General features: G+C 42.0%; 2 protein-coding genes across 2 annotated transcripts in view; one reads left to right on the forward strand and one right to left on the reverse strand.

Annotated features, from left to right (window-relative positions):
- The window catches only part of LOC100657273 (mismatch repair endonuclease PMS2), a 90,016-nt gene that overhangs the window by 13,084 nt on the left and 60,146 nt on the right, over window positions 1-16,786 (forward strand). The window contains 5 exon segments of the mRNA XM_064294819.1: window positions 2,174-2,231; window positions 3,539-3,848; window positions 5,676-5,787; window positions 8,928-9,028; window positions 16,665-16,779. Of these exon segments, the coding sequence (XP_064150889.1) occupies window positions 2,174-2,231; window positions 3,539-3,848; window positions 5,676-5,787; window positions 8,928-9,028; window positions 16,665-16,779 (696 nt within the window).
- Window positions 9,569-16,670, reverse strand: ANKRD61 (ankyrin repeat domain 61). Its single transcript, XM_010596277.3, has 3 exons — window positions 14,253-16,670; window positions 13,220-13,314; window positions 9,569-10,768 (listed from the first exon to the last, which is right to left on the reverse strand). The coding sequence occupies exons 1-3, from the start codon at window positions 14,466-14,468 to the stop codon at window positions 9,826-9,828; spliced, it is 1,254 nt and encodes a 417-aa protein (XP_010594579.1). The 5' UTR covers window positions 14,469-16,670; the 3' UTR covers window positions 9,569-9,825.

Genomic DNA, 16,786 nt, shown 5'->3' on the forward strand with positions numbered 1-16,786 from the left:
ATTGTGCTTTAAGTGGAAGTTTACAAATCAAGTCAGTTTCTCATACAAAAATTTATATACACCTTGCTATGGACTCCTAGTTGCTGTCCCCCTAATGAGACAGCACACTCCTTGTCTCCACCCTGTGTTTCTGCATCCATTCAGTCAGCTCCTGACCCCCTCTGCCTTCTCATCTCCCGTCCAGACAAGAGCTACCCACGTAGTCTCACGTGTCTACTTGATCCAAGAAGCTCACTCCTCACCAGTATCATTTTCTGTCTTATAGTCCAGTCCAATCCCTGTCTGAAGAGTTGGCTTTGAGAATGGTTCTTGTCTTGGGCTAACAGAAGGTCTGGGGACCATGACCTCTGGGTTCCATCTACTCCTAGTCAGACCATTAAGTCTGGTCTTTTTATGAGAATTTGAGGTCTGCATCCCACTCCTCTTCTGCTCCGTCAGGGATCTTCTGTTGTGTTCCCTATCCAGGGCAGTGATTGGTGGTACCTGGGCACCATCTAGTTCTTCTGGTCTCAGGCTGATGTGGCCCTTTCTGTCTTTGGGTTCGTAATTACCTTGTATCTTTGGTATTCGTCATTCGTCATTCTTCTTTGCTCCAGGTGGGTTGAGACCAGTTGATGCATCTTAGATGGCTTCTTGCTAGCATTTAACACCCCAGACCCCATTCTCCAAAGTGGGATGCAGAATGTTTTCTTAACAGATTTTATTATGCCAATCGACCTAGATATCCCCTGAAGCCATGGTCCCCAAACCCCTGCCCCTGCTACTCTGGCCTTCGGAGCATTCGGTTTATTCAGGAAACTTCTTTGCTTTTGGTTTAGTCCAGTTGTGCTGACCTCTCCTGTATTGTGTGTTGTCTTCCCCTTCACCAAAAATCATTCTTATCTACTATCTAATTAGTGAATACCCCTCTCCCTTCCTCCCTACTCTCGTAATCATCGAAGAATATTTTCTTGTCTGTTCAAGCTATTTCTTAAGTTGTTGTAATAGTGGTCTCATACAATATTTGTCCTTTTGCAACTGACTAATTTCACTCAGCATAATGCCTTCAAGATTCCTCCATGTTATGAAATGTTTCACGGATTCATCACTGTTCTTTATCGATGTGTAGTATTCCATTGTGTGTGAATATACCTTAATTTATTTATCCATTCATCCATTGATGGGCACCTTGGTTGGTTCCATCTTTTTGCTGTTGTAAACAGTGCTGCAGTAAACATGGGTGTGCATGTATCTGTTCGTGTAAAGGCTCTTATATCTCTAGGATATATTCCAAGGAGTGGGATTGCTAGATCGTATGGTAGTTCTATTTCTAGCTTTTTAAGGAAGCACCAAATCGATTTCCAAAGTGGCTGTACCATTTGACATTCCCAGCAGCAGTGTAGAAGTGTTCCAGTCTCTCCACAGCCTTTCCAACGTTTATTATTTTGTGTTTTTTGGATGAATGCCAGCCTTGTTGGAGTGAGATGGAATCTCGTTGTAGTTTTGATTTGCATTTCTCTAGTGGCTAATGATGGTGAGCATCTCCTCATGTATCTGTTAGCTACCTGAATGTCTTCTTTAGTGAAGTGACTGTTCATATTCTTTGTGTACTTTTTAATTGGGTAGGTAAGCAGTTTTTGATGATACAGTTCAGGGGGTTGGCATACTGTGGCCCACAGGCCAAATCCAGCCTGCTGCCTGTTTTTGTGCATCCCACAAGCTGAGAATGATTGTTACATTTTTAAATGGTTAAAAAAAAAGTCAAGAATAATAATAATAAAAAAAATTTGGTGTAAATTACATGAAATTCAGATTTCAGTGTCAATAAATAAGGTTTATTAGAACATGGTCTTACGCTCGTTCATTTATGTGTGGTCTGTGACTGCTTTTGCACTTTCCTGGGAGAATTCATTGGTTACAGCAGAGCCTCGTAGGACCCACACAGCCTAAAATATTTACTATCAGGTCCTTTACTGAAAATGTTTACCAGCTCCTGGTATAGTTGAACCAGCTCCAAAAATATGCCAGTGGTTTGAATATGTTTCTTGTACTTTACTTCGCCAGGAGGTCATGACATTGTTAGATGTGTAGCCCCATTTGGTATTATTTGTATATTTTAGCTCTGCCTTTGACTCTCTATAGATTGGAAAATTAAGCTGCTTGAAGGTCGTTCTGGTTTGCTTTTGTTCCACAGACAGACCTTCTATTCAGCTGCCCTCTTTGGAAATGCTCTCCGACCAGGAAGACGACAGGTATGGGGACTGGTGTGCGCTTTACGTGTTAGGCATTACCCACTGTCGCTTGCCTTGGTTTTCCTTCGTGTTTTGCTGTTGTTGTTAGGTGCCGTCGAGTCAGTTCCGACTCATAGCGACCCCATGCATAACAGCGAAACACTGCCCGGTTCTGAGCCATCCTTACAATCGTTGTTATGCTTGAGCTCATAGTTGCAGCCTCTGTGCCAGTCCACCTCGTTGAGGATCTTCCTCTTTTCCTTCTTCTGCTACTAGGAGCTTATTTTCATTTCAAGATGTTGTAATTTATTTCCTCCTCTCAGATATTTCTTGGTATTATTTCCTGAAGTCCCATTTATTTATTTTGTCTTTTGCTGTTCGTGTTTTTGTTATATCAGAGAATCCATTCGTAGAAGTTAGGCCCTGTAGTCACGCCCCTGTATTTTCTTCTAGGAATTTTATTGTTTTAGTTTTCACATTTTGATCTTTAATCCATTTCGAATTTATTTTTGTGTATTTTAAATAAATTTTGCTCCTGGGCAGATTCGATATCATTTTTTTCAGGAGCTTACTAGTAAAATTCATTTCAGGCCTGAAGGAAAGAATAGTTGAGGTACTGTTGATCTTTCTTTTTTTTGTAATATTTTAACTTTTTATTTGAAATAATTTTAGACCTAGTGAAAAGTTGCAAAAATAGTACCTAGTGTTCACATATACCCTTTACCCAGCTCTCTGATGTTAGCAGCTTATATAACCGTAGTACGATTATCAAATTAACGTAGGTCAGTTAAAATACCAGATGACCAGACCAGTTGCTGTCAAGTGGATTCTGACTCATGGCGACCGTATGTGTGTCAGAGCAGAACTGTAGCTTCATAGTGTTTCCAATGTCTTAATTTTTTGGAAGTAGATTGCCAGGCCTTTTTCCTGAGGGGCTTCTGGGTAGACTTGAACCTCCAACCTTTCAGTTAGCAACTGAGTACTTAACCATTCGCACCACCCAGGGACTAAATTAACTTAGGTACAAGACTGGTAACTATAGATGGTTTTCCAATTTCTCTAGTTTTCCTCCTCATGTCCTTTTTCTGGGATCCGTCCTGGCATTTCATTGTTGACTCTCTTTATTCTTCCCCAATCTGTGATAATTCCTCAGTCAGTCCTGTCTTTCAGTGAGAGCTGGTTAGTTATGTTGTTATTTAGGTTTGCCTGATACGTTCACGTGTTTAGATTGAGGTCATGCATGTTTGGTAAGAATACCTCAGAAGTGGTGGTGTGCTGCTGTGGTTCTTTTTTTACATTCCTTTTGTCTTTACTTTCTTGTTCTGCAGAGATCAATACGAATTTAAAAATGATGACAGTAGCAGCTCATCCATTATCTTTGCTGAGTTAACCTCAGACAAAGAAAAAGCCTTTGGAGAATCTGGCTTTGAAAATCGAAGTAACAGATTGGTGAACTGTTCCACCAATTTAGTCCCAAGAGATGCCCGCGAATTTGAATCATCCGTTGAACTACAAGAACATGGCTTGTCAATTACTGAACATCAGCTGCCGCTTGGGCATGACTCAGACCTGAAGGAGAATTTCACATTCACTGAGGAATCTTCTGAAGAAAATGTAAACTTGTTTGGGCGGACAGAGGTAGGCGACTTTCCCAGAACCTACCAATATGGTATTTACCACAGTAATTGTAGAAAGGACCATGATTAATTCTGGCCTTCCCTCTTCTTCAGCTCCTCTCCTGTCGTATTCACCCCCTCTCTCTGCTCTAGCTCTTGGACCCTCCTGCTCAGTCTCTCATTCTTTCCATCTTCCCTCTTGCCATATGGCCTTCACATTTGTGATTCCACTTGTCCTTTTCTGCCCTCCCTGTCTGGGTCATTTTCTCCTTTAGGTGTTTTCCTAGTCATAACCTGGATTTGAAAGTGTCACTCATGTTTTGTTTCTGTTACGTGTCAGTGTAATGCTACAAAAATTATTTATGCACAAAGATTTTTTATATTTTGGATTATAATTTTAGGAATGAGTCCCGGTAGGACTATTAGCTTACTTTTCAGGATACTCTTTTGAGGGTTGGACTGATCTGCTGGTGAGGCTTTCACCATATTCGCACTAGTATTGAGTATTAGTATTAAAAAAAGTTGAGTATTAACAGAGTTTACACATGATGTTTCAGGTTAGGGTTACAAAACTGTGTATACAGGTAGTCCCTAACTTATAACGGTATCATTTCGATGACTGTCGTAAGTCTGTTCTGATGTAAGTCAAATACCTCTTCTTTTTTTTTAGTGTCCATTATTACTGCCTTTTATTATCAGTATGTTTATAAATCCAATCTTTGGGGATTGGAACAACTCCAGTTCAAATTAACAACTGATGCTTCTGAGGGTATGAAACTCTGAATCAGATGATGCTATTTTTGGTCTTCAATGGTCTACAACGTTAGCGTCCTAACAGTGAAGTTGGAGTTGTAATGGCTGTCAGGGGTGTGTGCACCTCAGTTGTTGTATGTTGTTAGAGTTGAACATTGCCCAACTTTCTATCAGTTACGACTCCTGAGACCAACACTAATTTCATTGTAGACCAGGTCTTAGCCTGCTACGTTACAGTGTTTTGAACAGTAAATCATAACATTGAACATCTGAGTGATTATCAGCAAATTACACACTGCAACATTGTATGTAGTACATATTACTAACAATAAGGTGTATAAAAAAAAAAAAGCCAAAGAGAACAATCGGTCGTGAGTGTGGTTAGTCATAACTTGAATATGTTGTGAGTCAGGGACTACCTGTACTATCTATATATACACAATGCAGAATTAATTTATTGTCAAGGAATTGATGTGTCTTTGTGCTTTTTTTTTTTTTTAGTATAAAAACAGGTTAGCTTGAATACAGGAGTTGAATTTGGGAGACTTTTAATCAAAATCATTTCATTTATCTGTATTATATTTGAAAAATTCACCTAGATGCCAAAATAAATGGGCTACATGAGCTTAATCTTTCCTTACCTTTTTTCTTGAGCAAGTTGTTATGTACAGTGTGAAGCCGGCCAAAGGAAACATGCTTTGGAGTATACACACAGCAGTAGAATCCCACACCAGATGACTCACAGTCATTTGATGCTTTATCTTAGCTTTAAAAACCATTTCTGTAGTGAGCAGACCAAATAGTTTCAGGGCCAATTCCTCGGTGTCCCATATGAGGCTTCTGCCATTTGGCCCCTGCCGAACTCCAGCCTGGCTCGCCCCTGCCTACTTCTGCTGTGACACTGTGTTTTAATAATAGCTTTACTGATCTGCCCCCTTCACTAGCTTTGGGCTTCGTGGGCAGGCCTGCGTCTGTCTTCCCCATCTCAGGCGTTAGCCCAGTGCTGGCCTAGAGTAGGCATGTGAGTGTTGTTGACTCCATGAATGATGTGAGTTAATCGTGACAAGATGGCAGCCCACGGTGTGTCATCCCACAGGTGCAGTACCACCTGATGCTGCACATCCAGATGCAGCTGTGTGAGCGCTCGCTGTGGGACTGGATTACCGAGAGGAACAGGAGGGGCGGGGAGTGTGTGGACGAGTCGTCTTGTAAGTACTATGTGGATCCTTAGAGACCGTGCTGGCTAATAAAGGCAGAGCCAGATCTTCAGCTAATGCAGGAATCCCCTCCAGGTGCTTTAGGTTAAAATAAAACAACTTTTTTTTTTTTTAAACAAAAGAAGCAATTGCTCTTCTTTCAACATTTTCTAAAAACAAATAAATATTTGAAAGTTGATTTAATTTTCTCTGTAATGGATATATAGTTTGTTGATATGTAAGCAATAATATGCTGGAATTGAGGGTAATCATTTTTGGTAGAGAAAGTTTTTTTTTGGTCAACTTTTTAAGGGAAAAATTTAAATACAGGTTTTACTTTCTTTTTTAACCTGAAAACGTGATAATTCTTACAGAAAGAAATTCCTCATGGAAGGGTGTGTGGCGAGAAGCTTGTCTCCCTCAAAAGCCAGACACTCCTCCCCCCACCCCCCTATTACATATTGTTCTAGAAATACTATTAGGCTGATGTTAAAAAATATTCTATTGTTACACTGACTCTCAGCTTCGGCTGCATATTAGAATCACCTGGAGAACTTCTAAAATGGTGTTGTGTGTGTTGGGGAGGGAGAGAGTAACTTTGCCTGGAGAATGGAGAAACCTGACAAACGCTACCTCAGCAGTGTCATCAAGGTCAACATCAACAGTGGTAAGTCATGTTGATAGCATGTATCCTTGATATGAGGTGATGAGAATGGCCTTTTACCTCTGTGGTGTATTCCTCCCAAAAAGCCATAACCTCAGTCTAATCATGAGAAAAACATCAGACAAACCCCAATTCTGGGACATTCTTTAAAACACCTGACCTGTAGTGCTTCTTAAAACAACTGTCAAGGTTATCAAAATCAAGCAAAGCCTGAGAAATTATCTCAGCCAAGAGAAGACCAAGGAGACATGGCAACTAAATATAATGTGGTATCCTGGATGAGACCTGGGAACAGAAAAAGGACGTTAGGTAAAAACTAAGGAAATCTGAATGAAGTAGAAACTTCAGTTAATAAATTAATAATCTGTCAATATTAGTTCAGTAATTGTGACAAACGTACCATACTGATATATTAGTAATAGGGGAAGCTGGATGTTGGATTTATGGGGACTCTCTGTACTGTGTCCTCAATTTAGAGTTTAAAAAAATTCTAAAAGTAAAGTCTATTAATAATAATTAAAAAAAAAAAGTGTTCTGTGGGCCACACCAGTTATTATATATAATTGATCTGAGACAGGGCCTGACCTTTGATATTTTTTTAAAAGTTCCCTTGTTGATTCCAATGTGTAGCCAAATTTGAAGCTCACTTTTTAGATTATCAAAATAGGAGTTGAGAGTGACCTGATTTTTAAGTAAGAACTCAGCTAAATATTGATCATTAATCACATTCTCTTCACTTCTAATGACACTATAGCCCTTTCTTTGGTCTAGAGTATAGGCCAGTTAACATACTCAGAACCTTAGACTAGCTATAGACAGAACCCGAATGCCTCCCCTCCAGCAGCCCCTCAGCACCCCCAGCGCTGCTGCTCTGGTTGCCCTGTAGTGGGAAGCATGCGGAAAGACCTTGGTCAGTGCAGTTGTGGCAAGCACTGGGTTGGGCATTTTCACCGTCCTGCAAAGTTTTATCCTTTGCTGCTGTATGATCACTATGGTTGCGTGCACAGATGTCTTTTTGAAAAGAAAATGGCTTGTTAAAGTACTGTTTGCAGTTGTTGACCTTTAGACTTCCTTTTTGGGAAGTAAGCAACGAGACCTTCATGAAGTATGGGATGGGGATGAGAACTCTATAATTTATACCATCCAGCCAGCAGTCAACCTGCCAGAACAATGAAGGCAAAATATGTGTGATACTGTTAGCATGGTGTCTATTTCTTTTTAAAATATTTAAAATAAAAATGTTTTAATTTTGTAGTATTCCAGCACTGTGCTGCTAGCTTTCCATCAATGATTAGATTTTTTGTGTTTGATCATTTCCAACAATCCCATGAACGAAGAACTGGGTCTGAGTCCTGGCTCTACTACTCACCGCCCGTGAGGCTCGAAGCGAGTCCGGTAACTGCTCAGTCTGTGTCCTCCTCTGGAAAGCATGGCTCGTGCCTGTTTCGTAGGGTTATTGTGAGGATGAAGGCCCTAAATGTGAAGGGCAGGGCACAGTGCCTGCATATAGAAGGCCCCACGGAAATGGGAGCCGTTATCGTTGGCTCGACTCAGTGTATGGTTACTGATTTCTCTAACATTGCCCACCACTTGGTTGGATTAAGGAGCCCTGGTGGTGCAGTGGTTCAGTGCTTAGCTGCTAACGGAAAGGTTCGTGGTTTGCCCACCAGCTGCTCTGCAGGAGAACGATGTGGCCGTCTGCTTCAGTAAAGAGTATAGTCTGGGAAACCCTATGGGGCAGTTCTACTCTGTCCTGTATGGTTGCTATGAGTTGGAATTGACTCATAAGCAATGGGTTTTGTTTTTGTTTTGATACATTAGGTAGGTTAAAATCAGAACCATTATTTCAAAGACAAGCCAAAGGCAAGCAGTTACTCTGAATAGTTGTGTGAAAATCAGCCTTACTTGCATTTCTGCCAACCAGCCAGGAAATTGTTCACATCAGTGTTGCGCGGGGGGTGGGGGTGGGGGGTCCTGGTAGGGGTACCTGTAATTGGAACCATTGTTTGCACGCACGCGTGCGCACACACACACACCCCTAAGTATTTGAGATCCCCAAGTCGAATACTAGGTAGCATAAGAGGAGACAGTTGTAGCTTATTCTCTATAAGGAATAGGTTTGAGCTTTATAACAAAGTTGTTGTTAGGTGCCATTGAATCAATTTTGACTCATAGCGATCCCATGTGGTATAAACGGTTAAGCACTTGGCTGCTCCCACCCAGTGGCTCCATGGGAGAAAGACCTATCGATCTGCTCCCCTGTAAAGATTACAGCCTAGAAAACACTATGGGCAGTTCTGCCGTCATGTGGGGCTGCTGTCAGCTGGAATCGACTCCACGGCACCTAACACCACCACCATCGTTGCTGAAAATCTGAAGGTCCCCTAAGTGCCCGATGTTAATGGATTTAAAACTACATTAACATCTAGATGTCAGTGTATTTGAGTAAAAAAATTAGAGAAATAAAATTTATTCTTTTTGCTTCAAGGTCCTTACGTTATGGTCAGCGTTGCAACAAAAATTTTTCAAGAATTGGTGGAAGGTGTATTTTACATACATCACATGGGAATTGTGCATAGAGACTTGAAGGTAAGTGGGGGAGGTAAGTCACTGAAGGTAACGGTAGCTGCTCCTCAGGGATGACGTGACGTTGGTTCATTGAATTACAGGAGACTCCACCCCCTAGTTCATTAACTTAGGAGGTTGTCGTTCCTTTTATAGAAATCATCATTGTCCCATCGGTTCAGAGCATGAAAACCTTAGCTTAAACTTAAAACTAGTAATCTTTGGGTATTTGAAATTCCTCTATGGAGTGTTAGTACTGTTTTTCAGGTGATAAGAGTACTCTGGGAACTAACTGATGATGCAAAGTGTACTTAATGCTGAGAAGAATGCTCTGGAGGCTGACGTATTATTGCAACCTTACAAGTAAAATCTGTTTCTGTAATTAGCCGTCACAAAGAAGATTTAGCACAGGAAGTTAAAAACTAAAACAGAAATAGGCTTTTTAAAATCTTCTAAAAGTCACTATTTTTTTGTTGTGTTTTTTAAAAATCTATAGTGACTATTCCAGTTTTTATCCACAAAAGGCGGTCAAGAAAGAGAGAGAGTATATTTACTTCTTTGGTCGCAGAGTCTTAAATTAATTTGTTTCAATTTTCCAGGCAAAAATTAAATCGTAGAAAATGCATTTAACAGAAAATTTAGGAACAAAAGAAAGTCAATATTCGAATCACTTTATTTTATGCAAAAGGTTTAGGAATCAATCGTTTGTACGTCTGGGGTGCACAAGGTGATGGGCTGAGTGTTTTCTGAGTACATGTGTAGCCTAGAGCCTAGAGAATGTGAGCTGCTCAAATTCTACGGCACCGTGAAACTTGGAAGCCTTATTTCAAGAGGTAAGCTAAGTCGTAACTGTATACCGAGTTCCATATCTTTACTGGGAGAAGATGTTTCAAGTTTTGTTTGTATTTCTCGCCGTAAATGTTCCTGATGTTTCTTTTACAGATATCCTCTAGGGATAAGGGTTTTTGAGATAACTTTATTAGGGTTTCCCTCAAGAGGTGGAATTCTGGTAGCATGACTCCTGCAGGTAGAATTCCATGGTGGTTGGTCAGTCTCAAAGGATAGGAGTGATAAAGTAGCCTGGTGAGAAGGGCAGTGTCTCTGATATTGGAGCTGCGCTGAAGGTACATGTAAATTGGAGATTCCCCGTTCCTCGTTAAAATGTTAACATTTGCTTCAAATTCAAGCAAGAGATTGATTATTGCCTCTCTGCCTCCAAAACACGCCTCGTGCATAGCCGTTTGGCCTTCGTGGTCCTGGGCATTGACTTTGGCCCCATGAATCAAGAGCAAACGGATACAGCTGACACCTGCTGCCAACAGTCGGCCTGCTTTGCTGGATGCGGTGCACACCGCCAGCTTGAGGGCTGTGTTCCCCGTAGATGAGACCGCGCAGTTGACATTTGCGCCACAGGCCACGAGCGTTTCCATCATCTCCTTGTTCAAGATATCCGCTGCCATGTGAAGGGGGGTCATGCTGGATTCATTAGTAGCATCGACGTGAGCACCATTTTGGGCCAAAATGGAGAGAACTGGGTAGGTCCCATATGTTATAGCCAGGTGCAGGGGTGAGTGTTTGTTGCTGTTGTCTACTCGAGCATTCACTTGCGCGCCATGTTCACACAAGATGCGGAGACACGTGACAGCGTTGTTCTGGATGTTGGTCAGGATTCTCTGGATCCTGTCCCCCGGCTTTGTCTCCGTGGTAGAGGTGATTGGCCAATGCAACAGCATCAGGTGAAGGGCGGTGAAGCCCCTTGTGTCCCTGGAATAGGTATTGGTCACAGGTTATATCAGATTCACAATTGGAATGTGTCTGTATGAAGAATTAATGCTTAAGAAGGCAACGTTGATTTAAAGCAGCTTCCTGCATTACTGTGTCATTTCTCAGGATCACGGTTTTTGGGGAAAGGGGAGTGGCATGTATCACAGCATGGCCGGGCATGGGGGTGGGTGGTACAGCCTCCTCCAGCAGCCTGTTCCGCATTTTGCTCCCACAAGGACCGTTGGCCCCTTCAGGACTGCTATCTTAGTTGCTTCTGTGTCTCCACCGCCTTGTGCAGTGCTGGGCTGAATTAGTAGGCTGTCAGTACAATTGTGTGGACTCAGATATGATCTGGTATTACCTTAGACTTGAGCCACAAAGGGCCACTACTCCCATTCACTTGGGTCACTGTGGCTCTGCGGAGTCCCTGGGTAGAGCAAATGGTTAATGAGCCTGACTGCAAACCAAAAGGTTGGAGGTTTGAGTCCACCCAGAGGCAACTCAGAAGAAAGACCTGGTCATCTACTTCTGCAAAGTCAGCTGTTGAAAAGCCTATGGAGCACACACAGTGCTGCTCTGACACGGATGGGAGCATCGTGAGTTGGAATTGACTGGACAGCACCTTGTTTACTGGCACTGCATTTGCTCTTCTACCTGATACTTGCACTCTTGAGGTAGGTAGACTAAATGACAAACAAGGGTTGGCTCAGGAGCCCCAGGGCCAGTCTGAAGCTTCTGAAGCCAGTTACTTTTCACTGCCTGCTCCACCGCAGGTAGCGTGAGCATTTACAGCGACGCCCTCGCCTGCTCCATTGCTGAAACCTCTCAGGAGTGCCTCCAAAATTCCTTTATTTTGGCAGAAAAAAGGGAAGGTTTGTTATGAAAATCTGATTGTTGTGCTGAAATTAGAAGATGATTTTCAGTTCACATGTATTTATTCAGTGAAAGGCCTGTGCTCAGGATATGGTAAAACAACAAGTAGTCCCCGCCTTGGCAGAGCTTACAGTCCAGTACAGCAGACAGACACGAAGCATATGTTAACAATGAAGTCAATATTAGAAGTGGGGGAAAGTTCTAGAGAGGCACGGAAGCCTCACTCAGAGGTGGCATGTGGATTGAGGGATGGGTAGGAAAGGGTGCGCTGAAGAACTCTGGGCTGGGGTGATGGGGCAAGAGGACCCACAGGCCAGCCTGGGGATTTGGGGAGGTGGGCTACCAGATCAGGTGGGCTCTTCTGAAGCATGGTAAGGACTTGTGGCTTAATTTTCCTTTAATAATGTGGGGCAAGAAGTTCTGTTATATCTGGTTCCACGTTATCCTCTTATTCGAATGGTATTTATTGGGCGCTGTCATGGCTTGAACTGTGTACCCCAAAAATATCTGTCAGTTTAGCCGGGCCATGGTTTTACCGTTTTAAGTGATTTTCCTATATGTCGTAAGTCCTATCGCTATGATGTAGTGAGATGGATTAGTGGCAGTTACATTGATGAGGTTTACAAGATTAGGTAGTGTCTTCAGCCAATCTCTTAAGAGAGAAGGCAGCAGAGAGGGAAGGGGACCTCATACGACTAAGAAAGCAGCACCGGGAGCAGAGCGCTTCTTTTCGACCTGAGGTTCCTGTGCTGAGATGCTCCCAGATCAAGGGAAGACTGATGAAAAGGACCTTCCTCCAGAGCCGACAGAGAGAAAGAACCTTTACCTGGAGCTGGCGCCCTGAGTTTGGACTTCTAGCCTATTGGACTGTGAGAGAATAAATTTCTCTTTGTTAAAGCCATCCACATGTGGTATTTCTGTTATAGCAGCAGTAGGTAACTAACACAGGCACTTATTGTCTGACATTGGTTTAGCTGGTGGAGGTAGAAAAAACCAGCTGCTGTTGAGTTGATGGCGTCTCATGGTGATCCCATATGTGTCAGAGTAAAACTGTGCTCCATAAGTTTTTCAATGGCTGAAATTTGGAAATTAGATCACTAGGGTTTTCTTCTGAGGGGCCTCTCTCTGGATGGACTCAAACCTCCAGACTTTGAGCTAACAACCAGATGCGTTAACTGTACCACAGAGGTGCTCCGGTGGGCATACAGTGATGAACAGATTATGGTCCTCTCATGGACAGTAATAAACAAGAAGAACAGTGGCCTAAGTATATTTTCTTATTTTTAGACCTAACTTAGATTGTTAAACTCCTTGAGGGGAATAACCATGACTTAATGCATTTCTACGACACCTGGTTGAGCACGTAGCACTCAGTATGCTTTCATTTGGTTGCCTGATCTCTGTTCTTGTGTTATTTCCAACCATTCAGAGTATCTCATCTAGAAGGTAAAGAAATTGGTTCATTCAAAGCGTGGAAATTCGTAGTCCATGGCTGTGAATGGGACCAGGCTTGACTGGAAAAAGGAATATCTAAGTCATATGTCTCATTAGAAATGATGGCCTGTCGCGTGAACTCACCTTACTTCTGGGTCAGCTCCATGCTCTAACAAACAAAGCAGACTTTGGGCTTTGCGATACTCAGCTGCCAGGTGAATGGGGATGATAGACTGTGTCTGCTTTAGGGGGAGAAAACAAGAGCAAAATTCACTACACGTACCGTAAGCAGTCGGAAATAATGTTTGTGGTAGCTTGCCATTTTGAAGGTAATAATTTTTTTTTAGTATCCAATTGGTTCAGTATATTTCTAGTAGGGATATTGAAATTTGCCTTTTTTTTTTTTGCCTGTTTTCAGTGACCAAAAAACCAGGGATTTGCAAATGATAAAATCTATTTTATAGAAATGCAAATTTTCCAAGGCAGCAGAAATAACTTACTTAAAGCTTTGGAAGTTGATTCTTGTGAAGAGCTCTTAGTGTAAAATTAATGGGCATTGCTATTAAGTTGCTTAATCTGTAACTTAATTCACAGGGTGATAGAGAAGCAGGTGCTGTGCTTTTCAATGCTCTACCAAAGTAGTAGTATCAGCAATAAAATAGGCAATGTTAGGGCTTTCAAAGATATGCAGCCTATGTTCTTTGTGGTTAGCAGAGCTGTTTATGCCAGTTCTTAAAATATGTGTATAAGTAGTGGCCTTACAGCCTGACTACAAGATAAGGGAGAGGATACGGTAAAGAAGAAAGGGTCACTCCCTTTTTTGGGGGGAAAAAAAAGTAATAATCATTGTATAGAAATTTAGAAAATGAAAATATGTATTAAAAGGAGGGGGGATATAGTTCTGTCACACGATGTAACCACCATTGGTGTAGCCAAGATGTTCTTCCTGGCCTGTAGGATCTAGTCCTTTCTCACATCAGGTTACGTGTGCTCACTGGAAGGGAGGTGTTGCAAACCTAGAACTCTGCTCTGCAGGTGTTGCATGCCTCAGATGTCCTGGGGGGCCTTGGGCCTTGTGAGGGCAGTGAGGAGGCTTAGTGAGTTCCAAGAAAGAGTGATGTTCCTGCCTAGGCATCATGGTCCTTTTCTGAATGTGACTGAGCAGAAGGGTGGGTACCTGGTCCAGAAGTAATCTGTAGCTGGTGGAGTTGGCCAGAATGGTGATGGGCTGGTTGACGGGGTGATTTCGTAGGAGCATCTTGATCGTAGTGCAGTCTTCTCTCAAGATGGCTTCACAGAGTTTGGTGTGAAGTGCTGTGGATGTAGCTTCTTGCGCCGAGCCAGCGCTGTCAACTCCCAGACCTCTGGCTCCTCTCCTGGTTATGTTTCCCATGAGAAAAACTTGAGAGTGAGGACTTAGGAGTCAGGGAATACTGCCAAAATGGAACTGGTCAGTTCCAGACTCTTAGTGATTGATGATTCCTTCCATTCAGTTCTAGAACTGTTTCAGGATTGTTGCTTCAAAGACCTATCAGTGAATAGAATTCATTTTTATGGTAGAGCCAAACTTTTTCAAACTTATATATTTTGAGTTATTAATTGTTCCCTGATCATATATAGTGCCAAATTTGAACATACTTTTTAGGCCTTTCTACTCAGTCATAAAATGTGTCCAAACTATCATCTTACACATAAGATTATTTCCATTTTCTCCTCAAATTCAACTATAGTTCAAACAACTAACGAAGCTAAATGGGGGAATTTATAAAGTAGACAATTAGAATTATTACATTTAAAGTAAGAAAACAAACTTTTAACCCAAGTCTTCAGTTTTTAGTGGACTCTCCCCTGCCTGACTAGTTCAGGTGAGAGATGATTTGTGTCGGCAACGCTTGCTTAATTAGAGCCCAATGTGTACCTTCATAGTATAACCTCATAGTTCCCAACTCTGGCTAATATGTAAGAATTATATGGGAGCTATCGGAAACTATCATAACCTGGATCTGAGGGGCCCTTGCATCAAAACGTTTAAAAACATTTTATTATAAGAATTTTTAAATAGGTAAAAGCAAAAATAATGAACCCTTGTATTTCCATGATCTAAATTTTTTTTTATTGTATTTTAGATCAAAGTTTACAGAGCAAACTAGTTTCTCATGAAACAATTAATACATATATTACTTTGTGACATTGGTTGCCAATCCCATGACATGTCAAAACTTTCCGCTTCTCAACCTTGGGTTCCCCATTACCAGCTTTCCTGTCCCCTTTCTTGTCCTTGCCCCTGGGCTGGTGTGCCCATTTATTCTCGTTTTTATGGGCCTAATCTTTGGCTGAAGGGCAAACCTCAGGAGTGACTTCATTACTGAGTTAAAAGGGTGTCGGGGGCCGTTCTCTTGTTTCTCCAGTCTCTGTCAGACCAGTAAGTCTGGTCCGTTTTTTTTTTTTTTGGTGAGTTAGAATTTTGTTCTACATTTTTCTCCCGCTCTATCCGGGACCTCCTATTGTGATCCATGTCAGGGCAGTTGGTGGTGGTAGCCGGGAACCATCTAGTTGTGCTCGGCTGATTCTGGTGGAGGCCACGGTAGTTGTGGTCCATTAGTCCTTTGGACTAATCTTTCCCTTGTGTCTTTGTGTCTTTCCTTTGTGTCTTCATTCTCCCTTGTTCCAGATGGGGTAAGGGCAGTGGAGGATCTTAGATGGCCGCTCACAACCTTTTAAGCACCCTAGGCGCTATTCACCAAAATAGAATGTAGAACATTTTCTTTATAAGCTATGTTCTGCCGATTGAGCTAGATGTTCCCCGAGACCATGGTCCCCACAGCCCTCAGCCCAGTAATTTGGACCTTCAGGGAGTTTGGACGCGTCTATGGAGCTTCTCCGTGATCTAAATTTAACAGTTAACATTTTGCCATATTTGCTTCATCTTTTTACCTTTAAATGGCAGAGTAAATGCCAGATGTCTTGTCATTACACCCCTAAAAACTTCAGTGGACATCTCTCAAATTAAAGGCATTTCTTAGGTAACTGTTTTCACATCTAACAAAGTTAGCAGTATTTCCTCAATATCGTCGAATAGCAAATCCATATTTAGATTTCCCTCAGGTCCTAACAGTGTGTGCCAATCAGGATTCACTAGTTTGTTTGTGCAAATCAGGATTCAAACAGGGCCTGATTTATTCTCTTTTAAACTGCTTCTATTCTAGGTATCTAGTAGGCCCCTCCTTTCATTCCCCCCACCCCGCCCAGTGTCTCTGACTTGTCGCAGAGGACAGTCATGGTTTTTAACGCTGATGCAGAGTCAGGGGTGAGGAACATTTGTGTGTAAAGTGTGCTCTAAATGAGTGCTTCTCAAGCTTGGAATATCCTGGGGACTTTTAAATAATAGCGATGTCTGAGTCCACCCCCAGAAATTAGGATTTAACTGGTCTGGAATATCGAGATTTTTTTAAAGCTCCCCTGCTGATTCTAATGTGTGCCAAGTTTGAGAGCTACTTGCTCCTTAATTGAAAACTCTTAGCATTCACAAGTTTTTACTATTTGTTTTAAGAAAACCAAGGAATGAACTTGTCATTCTGTTTGTTTACAGCCCAGAAATATTTTTCTTCATGGCCCTGATCAGCAGGTAAAAATAGGAGACTTTGGTCTGGCCTGCACTGACATCCTACAGAAAAACACAGACTGGACCAATAGAAATGGGAAGGGTATGTT

Source organism: Loxodonta africana, chromosome 12, assembly GCF_030014295.1.
Source record: "Loxodonta africana isolate mLoxAfr1 chromosome 12, mLoxAfr1.hap2, whole genome shotgun sequence".
In the NCBI taxonomy this organism is placed as follows: Eukaryota; Metazoa; Chordata; class Mammalia; order Proboscidea; family Elephantidae; genus Loxodonta; species Loxodonta africana.

Bases quoted from the DNA above. Each gene is read 5' to 3' on its own strand.
- ANKRD61 (XM_010596277.3), bottom strand. From the start codon at position 14,468: ATGGGAAACATAACCAGGAGAGGAGCCAGAGGTCTGGGAGTTGACAGC. The intron at 13,315-14,252 runs GTACCCACCCTT...CCCCTAAAGCAG, and splicing joins ACAGATTACTTCTGGACCAG to ACACAGTCTATCATCCCCAT. The intron at 10,769-13,219 runs GTGAGTTCACGC...TACCTATTCCAG, and splicing joins GGAGCTGACCCAGAAGTAAG to GGACACAAGGGGCTTCACCG.